General features: G+C 42.9%; 1 protein-coding gene across 1 annotated transcript in view; it reads right to left on the bottom strand.

Moving 5' to 3' along the window:
• The window catches only part of LOC142817892 (uncharacterized), a 115,323-nt gene that overhangs the window by 75,233 nt on the left and 23,154 nt on the right, over positions 1-16,936 (bottom strand). Inside the window, exon 3 of the mRNA XM_075895838.1 lies at positions 4,739-4,794. Coding sequence (XP_075751953.1) covers positions 4,739-4,794 — 56 coding nt within the window. The remainder of the gene's footprint in view (positions 1-4,738; positions 4,795-16,936) is intronic.

Genomic DNA, 16,936 nt, shown 5'->3' with positions numbered 1-16,936 from the left:
ACTCGCCCGGACTGCCTGACCAGCCCGGACGTCACTTGGCGCTGTATGAGCTCACAATTCGCTAAGTGAGACTCACTGCTATATATTGACAAAAGGGCATAATTTGCGGTTTACAGGTGAATTCATAGCTGGTAAAGGCACCGCGACACAAATACTTACTGCACAATTATGCGGCGGCACACGCTCGTAATGGCAGCAGCTGGTCAGCCAGCAGTCTTGCGAGGACTTTGTGGCGTCAAGGCTTCCACTTTGCGCCGGCCGAGTGGCTTGGCGAACACTTACAAAAACGTCGCAATTAAGCCCCCCAGTCGGAAACTTCGCTGTATCGCGGGCACTGTTGGTTAAGCATCAAACTTTTCTGTCACCGAAGCCATCGTGTGGTGTTTGTGCCGAGCAGTGCGTCGTGTTTGTGAGGTGAAAATTTTTCTAACAATTCTGTAATCATGTGAGGATGTGATAAAGCTTGTAGGTGCACGTAAATTCAGCTGGCGTATTCTGGTGAAGAATGCCATGTTTGCCTGGAACAATTATTAAAAAGAAAACTCGCACTTTATTTGCAAGAATGAAGTCAACATCATTCACGCTCGGCAAACACAAAATACGCGTGACTTGCACTGCATTTTTTCTAAGATGAACAAGCTTTAACTATCCAAACTAGCCTTTTGATTTTATAAGCTGATAATATTGATTCGAAACTGTTCATGTAGAACAACATGAAGCATACTAAACCTGAAATTCGGCAGCCACCGCGTATTAAATGCAAAGCATTTCTTAGCGAACTTCGGCGACTTTGAGCGTATCTATTTATGAATCTAGCCGCTTGCGTTTGCGTGCTCTCGTGGTCACCCCATTAATTTGCCTTCAACCAAAATTAGCATGAGTGGGTAAGATGGTTTGACGAACATCACGCGCTGGTCAAGATTGATTGATTGATATGTAGGGTTTAACGTCCCAAAACCACCATTTGATTATGAGAGACGCCGTAGTGGAGGGCTCCGGAAATTTTGACCACCTGGGGTTCTTTAACGTGCACCCAAATCTGAGTACACGGGCCTACAACATTTCCGCCTCCATCGGAAATGCAGCCGCCGCAGCCGGGAATCGAACCCGCGACCTGCGGGTCAGCAGCCGAGTACCTTAGCCACTAGACCACCGCGGCGGGGCGCTGGTCAAGACATCAATATTGTCACAATACCTTCGCGTACATCGTCAAACACTTCGCGCCAGACAGTGGCACATACCCACGGGCGGTTATGAGCCGCTGGTATGCGGGTATGCGCCACAGCTGATTGACACTGAGCATCTACCTAGGAACGAGGGGAACACACATGGGCAATTTTAACGCGCGAGCGTTAAGAAATACCCGACATCGGTAGCGTCGACCCGATGAACGCAAAGAGTTAATTTCAGGGTCCAAGCTGGTATCGAACCCAAGCATTCCGCGTGGCAATGAAGCATTTTACCACAGAGCTCCACGTGGTCTCTGAACTTCCTTTCAAACAGATGCTAATCTTCCCGAAACGTCAGTAGTTGTTGCAGTGCTGCCCACCCAGTTTTGTGAATATTACATAAGTGTTCCTTTGATACAGCCGTCTCATCTGGTTAACGTCAATTGTGCTTAGTTGCCATGCGCTGAAGCTGATTTATGTAGCAGTGTCTAGGTACAGCATCCTCGCGAGCATCAGCGCTTTATATCAGGTTCTGCTGTTGCTAGAACACATGTTCCAGTTGGCATCGTTGTGCAAGTGAAAAGAACTGGTTATATAAACATGTGCAGCTCTTTACATATGTCTGTGCGTGTGATAATTGTGCACATATTTAGCGTCATTTCATGACGTGTCGCTCAATAAAAAACTTGCAACATGGCCGCCTCTTTCCGCATGCTTCGTATAACGTCAATTCCCAGGTACTTGGGATCAGCCGAATTTTTGCAAGTCAGAATTGAGACGCCCACCTCGCATAATGTGTCCACGTTGTGATAGTCATAAATCGCTAATGGCGGCGACGGTGGTCTCGAAATAGCGATGTGTGACCAAAAGATGAGGCACGCTTTGGCCGCCTTTGCCGCTCGACGCACAAAATGCTACAACAAACAGATCATTGCTTACTTGACACATTTTTCCTCCCTTGGTGTCTTCCTATGCGTAACTGTTTTCAGGTACGTGTCGAGGGGCGCTTGTGTCAGTGTGCTGCTCGTTTTCGTTTAAATTATCTAAATATGTAGTTTCTACGAGCCGATCACACCAAGATGCATTAGGGTTTACTTATATTTGACATAATCGCGGCACTAGTACACGCGAAGCCACTATCCGATACTAGACAATATAGAACCACGAGAACACATGAAGGTATTACAGGAACTAGTATGGCACATATTGTGGCATCTGTATATTGTGTCATGTCATGGTCACTATATTATGCATATTCAGATATTCTGGAAAAATGACTGCATGCTCATACTGTCCTTTAGGTCATTATGTTATAACACAAGTGACACGCTCCGCAATTGCTTTATTCATATATTTTGTGTTACATGTCTAGACGAGTCACTCATTACCGCATGTTTTCCACTTGCTAAGGCACATTTTAAGTGCTACGCATTTATTTGCATACTGCAGGTACTTCTAGCATCTATCTATCTATCTATCTATCTATCTATCTATCTATCTATGTATCTATCTATCTATCTATCTATTTTGCCGCCGTGATCGGGATGCTCCCGTGTTGGCCCCCTTAACTCTGGGTAATCGAAAATAAGTATGGAAGGGTAAACTGGTTTGAAGAAGATGGCGATAAGATAAATAATGACAGGATTCCATTGAATAAGTGTCACACCATTATCGCCAGACATGTCTGGCACATACCCGCATGCCACGGGAGTTGGACATGTGTCGCAGGTATGCAGGTATGTGCCACAAGTAATTGGCAGCATATATCTACCACGGGACAGTTAGAACAGGCGTTTGTAGTTCTGATGTGAGAGCCTGCAACAAAAGCGGGCATCGTAATCATTGAACCGACCAATACAATGAATAAATATCAGAATTCTACCAGGAACCAAACCCCGCATCCTGCGCATCAAAAGTGTTCTATCACAGAGCCATACTAGGTATCCGAAGTGCGTTAGAAGTAGACTCTAGTGTCCGTTAGATGAGAATCTTTTTTTGCAGGACAGATTATCCAATTTTACAAACAATACATTTGTACTTATATAATACGGCCGTCCTGTCACTTTAACGTTAATTGTAGCTAAGTGCCATCCACTCAATTCGATTTAGAAAGCAGTGTCAAGGGCTATCATGCTTGCAAGCACAAGCGCTACATATCAGCTTACCACTTCTGGTGATGTGAATACCAATGTTGTGGTGAGTATCATTACGTATGTTTGTAAACAACTGGTTATATGAAACATCTACGATAGTTAACATGTGTCGGTGCGTTGATTCGTACACGAGAAGGAACGATGAGGATGAGTATGTACAAGTGAGAACGATGAAGTGCCTGGAATGTGCTTACAATATGTTTAGCTTCAGTTCATAAAATTCCGCTCAGTACAAAAATATTACACAAGCACCTTCCCTCCACATACTTCGGATTCCACACACTCTCAAGATACGGGTAGGTGCCGAACGTTTCGCATTCGGGCTGAAGCAATGGTCAGGAAAGCACGTAGAAGCAGTGAGATAGACTGTGAATTACACGCAATTCCCTATGCTGTAATTCGTGTCAGTCACACTTTCATATCGTGGCATGCAAAGCTTGGTATACATTAAGTCAACAATAAGGTAGGTGAGAGACAATGCGTAGGTGACTAAACTACATGTTACATGCCAGGCACATCAAAGCATCCCTGTCATGACTTATCGGTCACGCTCCTCATACGTTGATGCCATGATATGCAAATTTAGTTTGAAATGTCAAGTCACTGAGACGACGACTAAAACAGACAGACATAAAAGGCAGGTTCAATTTTTATGCAATGATTGTAATATCACTTCACGATACGTGTGCTTCTCGTACGCTCCAGCCATGCTATTCTTTTATGCGTGAATGAGGTTCAAAAAGGCCGTGGCAGCAAGAAGGTGCTGACGACAACTTCAGGATCTAAATATGTGCCAGGTATGTCATATTGCTCTAAAAAATTTACATTCATGCTACTGATAGGCAGCTTGCATGCTATACGAATTTTATAGTCGAATGCATAGGGTTAATCAAACAGCCATAATACCCCGAAGGTAGAAACAGCTAGATAATAATTTCTCATACATCTTTAGCTTAATTTTAATCCACTGGACTACGGTTTATCGTTCTCATTTGTATGAGCTATGCTAGAAAACATTCGGTACACATTCCCTTAAAAAAACGCTAACGAGTACCCTAAGAAGTAAACGAGGATAATATGTTTCACTTGGCATGCCTTTCTTGGCTTTGTTGTTTTAATATATCGTTTATGTTTTTCATAAGTTCAAAAGATGCATTGAAGATTTGCCTTAGTTTAGGCTAATAAAGTGGCCAAGAGAACACAAAATTGCTGGCGGAGAGAGTAATAGATAGATAGATCAATCGATCAATCGATAGATAGATAGATACATAGATAGATAGATGGATAGATAGTGAGATATATAGATAGATAGATAGATAGATAGATAGATAGATAGATAGATATAAGTACTCTTTGCTTGCCTAAGAAAATAATCACAGTGAGCGTGACTTGGTTAACAGCTCGACCATAACTCACCTTACGGACTGATTTTGTAGCTGCACCAATTGATCTTTAAGTTTCAATCCTCTATGCTGTAACACAGTGGAAAAAGGCTTTGTAAGAACTAGCGGATAATTATATTTCGAACATGGATTTGTACTGCACAAAATATTTTTGTGTACGCTGTCAAATTTTGTCTTCCTCCTGCAACACTGCATTCAATATTGAGATAAAAGAGTAGCCACTCAGAATAATAGCTGTTTATCACCAGTGCTGTTTAAACTCGCCATTAGTTTATCATCGGTGAACTACTCCTTGAAAAGAAAAATCTACTGTACGCAAAATTTGTGAAAAGACACCATAACAATCTTTCTGAATTCAAGCGGTACAGAAATTTTGTAACGAAGCACCTGAGAAAAACTAAGGACGCGTACTATGAAGCTCTCTTCAAGAGCAGCACTCGTGGCGACGTGCTTTGGCGAGAAATAAATAAGCTTCTATATAGTCGTTCTCGATACAATGCACTTGAGTTAAACATAGATAATAAGATAGTAAAGGGTCAAGAATTTGCTAATAAAGTTAACGTGTACTTTCCAACGCTGGTGTCCTCTGATTTATTAAACCCTATCGTGCCTGAAATAGCGATTACAGAGACTTTCTAGGTGTGCCAAACAAGAGTACTGTATATTTTTAAACACAACTCCTGAAGAATTATTGTCTGTATTTATGTCACAAAAAACAATACTGCTCGGGACATAGATGACCAACAAATTAAGCCTAATAAAGCAGCACTTGATCTTTTGTTACCCGTTCTTACCATCTGTTTATTACTTGCTTATCTATGGAAGTTTTCCCAGAAAGAATGAAGCATGCGAGAGTTGGTGTCTTATACAAATCTGGTGACGGAAATATGTTTTCTAACTATCTTCCGATCTCCATACTTCCTGTTAAATCTAAAGGGCTAGAGAAAATCATATATAAACGTGCCATGTCTGTTTGTGAAAAGTACTTTATATTATGACCGCATCAATTCGGCTTCCGACGGGAAATGTCCACGGAACTGCCTCTTCTCACACAAAAACAACTCATTTTAACTCATTTTAAAAGAAACTGTTAACACAAACTGTTAACACTTGGTGTTGTTATTGACTATTCCAAAGCATTCGACAGAATCAACCACGAAATACTCTATGCGAAATTGCGTCAATATGAATTTCGCGGAACCCCACTTGACTTTCTGAAATCGTATTTACCACCACGAAAGCAATCTGTACTTATAAATGACAGCCAATCCTCTTTACAAACCATTACGTCAGGTGTACCTCAGGGCAGCATAGTATGGCCCCTACTGATTAATATTCATATAAACGACATAACAAGTGTCAACAAATGTGTGGACTTTATAATTTAAGCAGATGACTAGTGAATTTTTTCATGGTAATGATTTGGGTAAGCTTGCAAACACAGCCAACATCATTCCTAACGACATTTTTATATGGAGTACTGCAAATTATTTATTGATCAGCACAAAAAAAAACCTAAAGCTGTGGTATTTGTACCGGTTCAGAAGGCTGTCTGTCGTGGTTTGAATATACACCTAGGACCAAAAAAATTGTGGTTGTCAAAGAAGTTTCATCATTAGGAGTATTTTTATTGAAAATCTTAATTGGGACGAACACGTTATTAAAGTAACTAGAAATATACCTAGAACGTGTGGTACACTCTCTAAAATTCAGCAGATTTTTCCAGCAAACATTAAACTTTTACATTATAGTACGTTGTTTTCATCTCACATAAACTATCGTAGTCTAGTGTGGGTAGATGCATCCAAGGAAAATTGGAATAAAAGATTTTTCCTGCAGAAAAAAAGTGATTCGTCATAATGCAAACCTACCATACGACGCATATACAAGTGATTTATTCAGAGAACATAACATTTTACCGATCGATTGCATACCCAGCTTTAACTTTATTATGAAATACAAAGCTTGCTACCAAACAATGCTTGTTTTCTCAAACTGTGTAACCTCAGGAAAACTTCACAATTCCATTATGACATTCGGAAAAGGCCTTTCCGGTTCGTTCCTTAATTGCGAACTTATCATGGTTTGAGAAGACTTGAACAGTATTCCTGCTTGCTTTAACATGTTTGAAAATAAAAACATCGCTATCTTTATTACACATAAAAAACAACTTAAGAAGCTTCTCGTCCAGAATGGCGGCGTGTAGTTTAGCTTCTAATTGTGCGGTTAAAATACTATATGTAAAAGAAACGCCCATCAATATTGGTCGTGTGTAACATGGCTTCCTATGATGTTTGCTTTCTTTGCCATTTTTTTCTTAGCTTTTTTTTTCTACGAGTAAAACATGTAACACTTCACTCGTCAGTGTTACCTTTGTACATCGAAACTTGTGCTTTTTGCATGCCCAGTGTTGTAAACGTTTTATAATCATTTTGTAATGCTTTGTTAACCGTCTACAAACGTGTGCATTGTTTCATAATTGACCGTACGCTGTTTTCTTGTTTTATTTGTTCTTTTTCTCTTTGTGGTTAGCTTATTTTATGTAGACCTGAAAACTATATAATTTGATGCCTTTTTTTCATTCCCTTATTTTTTGAAGTTTGAAAATCCACGTCAATTTTTTTTCATGTTTGTACTTTGCGGATTCGTAATGTCAAGTGAAAAGGGGTAGGAGCCTCGTCAATCGGCTAATATTGCAGCTTTTTGCTCTTATCTTTGCGTTTTCTTTCCGCAACTCTGTAAAGAAAATGCTCAATAAAACTGAAACTGGAGCTGAAAATAAGTATAATCATGAGCCAGCATGGTCTCTTCAGCCCCTTGCTCTTCGACTGCATTCCAGAGATACATGCGCCTAATTTTAGGGCATTTGGTGCAGTGACTTCGATGAGTGAGAGCACGAGTACAGAGAAAGCAGGAGAGAAAAAAAAACACCGGAAAATTAGAGAAAAAAACAAAATATAAAAGCGGTGACCTCTTCCGCGCCGATCGCAGGTAGTGTATGAGGACGACGATCACGGGTGCGCTCGTGACACGCGGCATCCGCTGGCAGCGTACAGTTGGGGCCAAAGAAGGTTCCTGGACTGGCTCCGCGTATTCTCTGCACGTTCCGGGCCGAGCAGCCTCAAAACCTCTACATTTGACGCCCAACGTGAATATCCCCGCCCCCAGGCCACAGATATCAAGCCCAAATTAAGGACGATGCTGGAAAATGTGCTCCTCGACATCCATCCGGCAATTCTATTCGACTCCCGAAATTGCCCCCTTCGAAAATTTTAGTGGCTACAAGGAGCTCTGACAACTGGAGCGGGCCTGCCTGGATATCCCGCTTCGTGACTAGCGACGAGTTTCAGCTGCATCAGCCGGTTCAGATACTCCACGGTATTTTTTAATCCACGGCGATAATGCCCGACGAGATGCGGCGCGTCTCCGTCTCGTGGCGGTACATCGCTCCTTTCATCGGCATTGGGCTACCCGTGCAGGCATTGGAGGGCGTGGCGAGATCGTCCACTCGGGCGTCCATTCGTGAAGACAAGTGAAGTGGTGGTGATGCTGTCGCACACGACTGAAAAAAGTGCGCGCCTCTGAGTGCCTGCGGCTGCGACAACACCCGGCGCCGTTCCGCCGCGACAGAAGCCGGCACAATGATGAAAAAAGCATCAAAGGCACCACGTGTGCGCCCTCTCTCCTCGCCAAAGGCGCTTCCGCTACACTGAACAATCTTTTTGTACCTATCGACAAGCGAACTCAATAAACATCGAGAAGAAAGGCGTGAGTCACTGCCTGGTTGCGTCACGGGTCGCAGAAGGTTAGAGAAAATTATTGCTCCTTTCTTAGCGTTCGATAAAAGTTCCACAACTCAGGGCGAACATATAGTGAGCAGCTGATTATGGTGATCAGGAGGCGAGTTTTGTGCCACCGTGCAAAAGAAATGTGAAAATGTTTTCCACCTGCTGGTGAAGGCTTTTATTACAAGCAGGAGGAAAGTGCGTGTCTTAACAACCGTGGGCGAAGACGTGATCTGCAGTCGCAGCACGCGAGTGGCCAACGTGTTACCGGCAAAGAAGTTTCGTTAGGGGAGTGCCGACATTCGACGAGACGAGAGTTTCCTGGAAGAGAAGCCTTGGGTGCAATGGGTCAACAATTAGCGCTGGAATTTCAGTGAGTGTTTTCTTGAAGAGGAGCATTCAAACTGAGGGAAATTTTAGATGCGTCAAAAATATTACAAGAAGAAAGACACACAGAGGAAGAGCGTCAACTCGCAGCTAACGGCCAGCGTTTGACGACTGCCACATGAAGGAGTGACCACCACCGATACGCGACTTGTCCAGACAGCTACAACAAAAACGACACACAAATGCTCAGGACTTGCTGGAACTGGCGCTTCACCAGTAGTATAGCCGTTAGGTTACGCTCTAGCCGACTACTAAGTTCGTCAACCTGAGTGAGTCCGGTGTGCCTCCACTTGCGGAAGGCGGCGGAGTTGGCCCCTCTGCGTGGATTGACTGAGCTGGGATGTTGCGTTGTGTGCCACGTGTGATCCGTCGTGGCCAGGACTAGCAGCTACCGCATCACCAGCCTTTCTCTACTTTCGTCGAAGGAGACGGGGCAGTATGGGAACAGTGCCAGCAAGCGCCGATCGGAGGCAGAAGAGGAGGATGACGATTGCGGGTGCACTCGTGGCAAACTTTTGCCGATCAAATCATTGAATAAGTTGCTCGAAGACCACGTCAGTTGCCCACAAATAAGTTCAGTTATAGCCATACATGCTTCCGTCAATGCCGAGAAAGCAGGAGTGGGCATCTATTCAACGGCGTTGAATTGGTATTATTCACTGTGACTGCCCAATTTTACGCTAATATTCTAGGCAGAATATTTGGCAATGAGTCTGGCCATACGCAATCTGTTAACTTATATCTTTTCGGTTGTCATACTAACCGATTCTTTGTTTGCGCTGCTGTGACAATACCAATGACATCGCCTTGTTTATTAGAATTTGGTACATATATACCCAATGAAGTTTGTTGTCCGTTTGGTTTCAGTGCCAGGTCACACTGCAATAAGACTAAATGAAACGGCGGACACACTGGCGGCCGCGTCAATTTAGGACCGCATTCTGAATACTTTAAGACCTTGCTACCTATATGTAAAATTTCTGCATATTTCAGGAACACACAGACTTTTCTGTTCTATATGGCGCAGAATTTTAGCACCGCAAGTGTCATTTGTACTGCGCGTGATGTGCAACCAGACAATTTGAAGTGACATTTGCTGAATTGCGATGCAGGATTACACCTTTAAATATTTATTTACACAGATCTGCTTTTGTTTCTTCTCCCATTCTTACTATTGTACACAAGCAGAAACTCCGCAGCACTGAAAAGCCGAACGTGTAAAAATTTGGGGCAATAATTTCCTACATCAGCTTTGCAAAAACATGGACTTGAGCTGCGTGAAACGGTACTACTTTCCCTAGGGGCTTCGGTGCTAGGTCATTGCAACAAAGACATATATGTAGCGGTACATAACCATATACATGGTGTCCCACGTAATTTAGTCAGACCTTTAAAAAATGCAGGAATACGCAAATACGACGCGACCAAATGCATCTTAATGCACGTATTTGGTCGCGTTACCTGGAGTTAGACTATTTTTCGTGCTCTCAAATATTGATAAATTAGATCTGTTTTATTATTTAACTTTTGAAAGAACAAAGATGGATAAAAAAATTTCAATGAGAAAGTTGTGGATCGGTTTGCAAAACGTGCAATTAGACAGTTTTGAACTTTATACTGGTAAGTATTAGTGTTTTTCTGCTAATTACAGAAGCCCACGAAATACAAAAAATATCACGAGACAAGCCCACTTGTGCGTCAGTGTAAATGAGTATTCTAGTGATCCCTAACGTTCCAAGTACGCTTCCCTCGCCCCAGTTTATAAGAGCAATTAGCAGTCATAGTGATTATTGTTTTTGTGGCCGATATCAAAACGTGTTCATCGTAAAGCCACCACAATCATTGCGGCCCTGCCGAGGCGGCACAATGGGGCAAAAACAATGGTCGTTCTTATGCGGAACGTCAGGTAGCACTAGAATCATTGTGCGCACTGGCACACAAACAGGTTTGTAATGTGGTATTTTTGTATTTCGTGGGTATTTGTAATTAGCAGAAGTACACTAGAACCTAAAAGATATAAAGTTCAAAACTATCTAGTCGGACGTTTAGCAAACTGATCTTCAACTTTCTCGATTGAAATATATTATCTATCTTCGTTTCTTGAAAAGTTCGTTAATTAAACATATCTAATTCAACAATATTTGAGAACACAAAAAATAGTCAGACTAACTACAGACAGCGGGGAGCAACATGCATTTGGTCGCGTCGTAATTAAGTCTTCCGGCCTATTTTTAAACTCTGGCTTAAGTTACTTGGGACGCCCTGTATAAGAATTAAAACGGCTACCAAGCGAATCTCACAAATACACACTTCTTACTAATTTTAGTCATTTGCTGTGATTTTTCATAACTTCACTCTTTTTAATTTTGAATTTTTTATACCAATATATCATATTCTATTAACGCAACTACTTTTTTGTTTATTTTAAATAGTTTAGGCATTCCCTCACCCCCCACCCAAAAAACACACCACTCCCACGCGATTCATGGCTGATCTCCCTTGATGATTAAGCCATTCCTCTTGGGTCCAACGAACCAACGTGGCAGCCCCTGGCAGCAGGCAGTTGCGGCCGAGGCTTAGAGGAATAAACAAGGCTCCTGGTCTAGTGCCACGTCTTCCCTGTGGGGGCTCTGGACCAGGCAGCCTGGAAACCCTCACAAAAATAACAGCTATGCCGCAAAAGCAAAGCAATGAACGCAATAACAACCAATTGGGTTGTTACCGCAGAATGGCAAGGAGATCAAAACGTGCCCCACGTTTCTCACGCACAAATAACGCACGAAACGGGCTACACGTACAAATGAGCGCGGATAAGCGTCTCAGTTGTTACTTCTCTACGTCTAAAAAGCGCGCTCATTTCACAAACGGAGACTGTGCAACGATTGCAGTGATCTTTGTGCGCCCGGTAAATGCAACAGAATCGTTCCGGTGGAAGCGAAAGGTCAGCCAAGGCATACGAACCTCCCCACCATGAGATAAGGTCACGCTAGTGAGCGACCGTCTTCTCCTATCCCCGTGGCAATGTACGCGCGGGAGACAAAACGCGTACTCTGCGCCATGTTGTCGCTATTGCTTAAAACACGATAGTCCCCCTTCCCCTCAAAAGCTATCACTAGCGGCAAGCAGTAGATATATATAGCTTGCCGTTCAAACGTTTCTGGACAGGCTCTCCCGTGGCTCAGCGGTTGAGGCCTCGCATCCTAGACTGCAACGTCCCAAGTTCGATTCCGCTCGCCGGAGTCTTTTTCTGGAGTTTTTCTTTTTTGCATTTTCATATAGACATATATGCATATACGATGAATGACGGCGATGGTGACGTAGACGGCGACGTCGATGCCGGTGGCTAAATGCCGTCGAGAGTGTCCATATATTTGCTATCACAACAAATATAAAAATGAGGACAAACAAACATTCCTGGCGATGAAGTTTCTTAGAGAGGTGGAACCCGCGTACCAATTTTTCGAAGGAAGCATCATTACCCCTTGACTGTCCAAGCACACCAGCAGAGCGTACCAAAACCTTTTACTGCATAATTTTGACCTTTTCACTGAGGGTCCCTGGGCACCACCATAAACCTCTCTGGACTCTTGTCATTGCGTGTTTCCCCCCCAAAAATGCCCTGCCGGGGATGTGAAGTCGACTTTGAAACTCTCATGCAAAACCCCAAAAAGGAGGATTACTTTGTCTTCATAAAAAGGTGCATAAAAAGGGGTTGAAAACTGACTGTGTGAAGGAAATTAAGCATAATAAGAAAGGAAAGAAAAAGAGTAGACAGTGAAGCACAAATTTTAAAATTGATAAAAGTGAAACTAGAAAGACAGAAAGTGCATCCATATTCACGAATTGAATGATGACGAGTGAAGCTCTGTAGGTAAACCTCATAAACAATGAATCCTCCTTACATTTTGCCGACTAGATTTTATTACAACGCTCCCATAGCGCACGTCGCCGCACTAAATTGAACAATTGCCTTCCACCAATGACAGGCGCCATTTGTGACATCAATACTATTTTATTACAACTCACATGTTTCATCGTCAACTACGAGTACCGAGGTCTAATTTATACCATGTTGCAGCATCTTTTCATCGATGGATGTACAACTGGATGAATATGGCTCTACCCTATAGATCGGGCAGTGGCTAGCGCCACCAAGCCGTACTACTCAATGAACCAAAAAGTAGATTCATTTTTTTTCTTTGAAAAAGTGAGGTTGAGGATACGTCCTTTGCAGTGAAGCGTTTAATTTTCAATCGTGCTTTGACTTTAGCGACCAATCAGATAACCTCCTTCTGGTTAATTCTACCCACTTAAAGTCTATTTTGCCCTCCCTGTCCCTAAACCCAAGTGCTTTGAAAAACTCTGTGCCATCATCCTGAACTATAGGGCGAAGCTTTTTACAGAACATTTTCAAGTTTTCGGCAGTTTCATCTTCTTCTCCACACGCACTGCCTACCAAGTCTACCCCTTCGTATTTGGCACGATATGTCTTGGTTCGCAATACTCCCGTCCTGGTCTGAAACAGTAGAGAACTACCCCGAGTATTATCATAGATCCTTTCCTTGATAATTTCCTGCTTAAAAGTTCGATAGACCTCTAGTGCGGACTTCTTAACCATGCCAATTCTCCACATATCGGTCTTAGCTTCCTTCACCTTCTTCTTAACCGATAATCCTTTTTTGCTTGATCCCTGCTGTTTTCTAAGTATTTACCAGTCAATTTTCTGGTTCGCTTCCCCCACTTTGTATCGACACTCTTCATGTTCAAGTAGCTGAATACCTTCCAGCCCACGCTCCTCCCCCATTTCTCTCAATCGCTTCTCAAATTTTATCTTGCTGCTAGCTTCCCTGCCCTCAAATGATGTCCATCTCATATCACCTTGTACTTCCTGATTTGGTGTATTCTCGTGAGCTCCTAAGGCAGGCCTACCTATTCCACGTTGCTTAATTTATAATATTGCTTGGACTTCGTATCTTATGCACAAGACCGCATTGCCGAACGTCAGACCAGAAACCATGACCCCTTTCCATATTCCTCTGACAACATCATACCTATTGTAATTCCACAGTGCTCTGTTTTTCATTACCGCTGCATTCCTGTTACCTTTAGTCGTCACGTATATTTCGTGTTCCCTTGAGTAATCGGCCCCATCGCTTATCCATACGCCCAGATATTTGTATTTATCTGTTATCTCTAGCGTGACCTCCTGTATTCCAAGCTCACTACCTTCAATGTCTATAAAAGTCATGACTGCTAATTTTCCCTTACTGAATCTGAAATCTAACCAATCTCCCTTATTACCGCTGATGTCCAGCAATCTCTGCAAATCTTCCTTGTTGTCGGCCAATAGCACTATATCATCTGCGTACATCAATGCTGGTAGTGCCCGTTAATGAGTTTTCCTTGTTTGACGAAAGAAAGGTTGAAGTCCAGTTCAGTTCCCTCTAATTTCGCCTCTAATCCTTGTAGGTACATCATGAATAATGAGGGTGACAGGGGCCACCCCTGCCTAAGCCCCCGTTTGACCTCTGCAGGCTTGGACACCTGTTTTTCCCACTTTATAACTACCTTGTTACCTTTATAGATATTCTTTAAAAGATTAGTGGCTACATGTTCCACGCCTAGTGTGTCCAGTATTCCCCACAATTCCTCTTGAACCACTCTATCGCATGCTCCCTTGATATCCAAAAATGCTAACCACAGGGGCCTGTGTTCTTTTTCTGATATTTCGATGCACTGCGTCAGTGAGAACAGTTTGCTTTCTAACCTCCTGTGTTTCAAAACAGATTCTGCAGTTCCCTCCGCACCCCTCATCGTGTATCCATGCCCGCAGTCTTTCTTTTATAATCTGCATCTTTTATAATCTGCCTGTAGACCACTGATGCCACTGTTATAGGACGGTAGTTGTATATGTCAGCTTTGTCCCCCTTTTCTTTAAAGATCATTCTCATCCTGCTAAGTTTCCATCCATCGGGAACTTCACCATCGAATATTAGTTAGCTCACTGCCTCTCTCAAAGCCTGCTTAGACGTCGAACCTAATGACTTTATCAGCACAAACGAAATGCCATCTGGGCCTGCTGATGTACTACTAGGAACCCTTTTCTCAGCCCTTTCCCACTCTCGTTGTGAAAATGGAGCCATTGCTTCACTTGATTCGTCCTTGTCTATTGTGGGACATGAAGCACTTCTTTGTTGAAATTTTTCTGTCACCCTTGTTCTTATATATTCAATAGCTTCGTCCCCTTCTAGGATAGCAAATTGGGCTGTAGTTGTGAACCATTGCTCTAGGCTCGTCTCATTTCTTAGGGAGTTTAGTTGGTTGCAAAGTTTTGCAGCTGCCTTTCTATCTTTCTAATGTGCTTCAACCACTTAGATCCCTTTCTTCTGATCTTTTAATTGATCAGAAGGGATGCATCCTTTCTACAGTTTAGAAAGGTGTCCCATTTTCTTTCAACATCATCTGTCGGTTCACGCCGCTGCTTAGCATGTCTGTGTTACCTAGAGGCTTCCTGACGTTTTGCTTTAGCTCTCTTAACTTCCTCATCCCACCAAATCTTGGGTTTTTGTCTTATTTTCCGGGGTGACTTGTCACGCGTCTCAGCAAGTTCTAGCTCAAACAGTCTAATTAGATTGGTGTATGTCCACACTGTTTTTTATCTTCCGTGATTACTTTCTCAATTTGTTTATTGGCTATTTCAATTTGCCTTTCTGGATAAAAATTTTTCTGTAGTTGCTCATCTTGTCTCCTTCCCACTTTCACTGCTCTTCCAAAACTTAGCTTGATACGTTAGTGATCTCTACCCAGATCTCTGGAGCCACCATCTATGTCCATTCCCCTGAGATTATCATACATCCTATGTGACATCAGTGCATAATCTATTGTCGACTGCAGCCTTCCTACCTGCGATGTTATTTGCCCTTCCCACTTCTCGGTACTGTTACAAATGATCAAATCAAGCCTTTCACACATCTCCGTGATCATTTTGCCTGTCGGGTCGGTATACCCATCTATATCTTCCATGTGCGCATTCATACCTCCTAATATAATTATCTCGCACTCTCTTTCTATCTCCTGAATGTCGTTTGATATACAATCTACCATTGCCTGGTTTTCCTCTCTGACCTTTGCTCCCGTCCACAAGTACACGAAACCAAAGAGTGTCATTTGACCTGCCACTTTCCCTTTTAGCTATAAATCTTCCTTGCACTCCTGCTTGACTCTTTCCCATTCTGTACTTTTATGAATGAATGCCCCAATATCACCCCCCTTTCTGCTGCCTTCTGTTCTATTACAATATTCCCATACGTAGTCCGGATTGCAAGGTGGTTGCTCCATGTCCCGAAGATGTGTTTTCACAACACCATATACCTTCAGCTCCTCCTGCCTCAACTGCTCTTCTATCTCTTCCCACTTCAGCCTGTTCCTACCACCCTTCATGTTAATATACCCTATGACTGAATTGGCTCGGCACTCGTTGCTACATCTATTTCTGCCCCAGACTCTACCTATCTTAGATACTGGGGCCACTTTTGAATCGTATCTGTCCATACCACCTGTCAAAAAGTCTGCCTGGTTGTTTTCCTCGTTAATAGCTATCCTGCACCCAAAAGGGCCTTCTTGCCCCCCAAAAAAGCTACTGCGAGTCCTGCAAGTCGCCAACCCACCTAGCACGCTATCATCAGCTACAAGTATCGCCATCTAGTGAACACTGCAAGCACTGAACGAGAGGTGGCTACATACAGGAGACGTACAGCCCAAGCCTTAAGGAGCTTCGCCCCTAAAAATTAGCAGATCCCGCGTACAGTGGGAATCGATGATATGCGCAGCACGAATGAGAAAGGTTGTTATGTCCCTTTGAAATTAGCACAACGTTACGAGGAAGATTTAAATAATGCCCTGCTTGAATTCCGTGTCATAATTATAATATTTGGATGTGTTGTTCACCTTTGTCATCTATTCACGTCACGTTATACCAAATTAAGTATATGTGGAGCTATCAAAACGGCCACGAGCACGCTATGAGCGTGGTATGTTGT

This window comes from Rhipicephalus microplus, chromosome 5 (genome assembly GCF_043290135.1).
Source record: "Rhipicephalus microplus isolate Deutch F79 chromosome 5, USDA_Rmic, whole genome shotgun sequence".
In the NCBI taxonomy this organism is placed as follows: Eukaryota; Metazoa; Arthropoda; class Arachnida; order Ixodida; family Ixodidae; genus Rhipicephalus; species Rhipicephalus microplus.
This window is presented reverse-complemented; position numbering and strand designations above follow the sequence as displayed.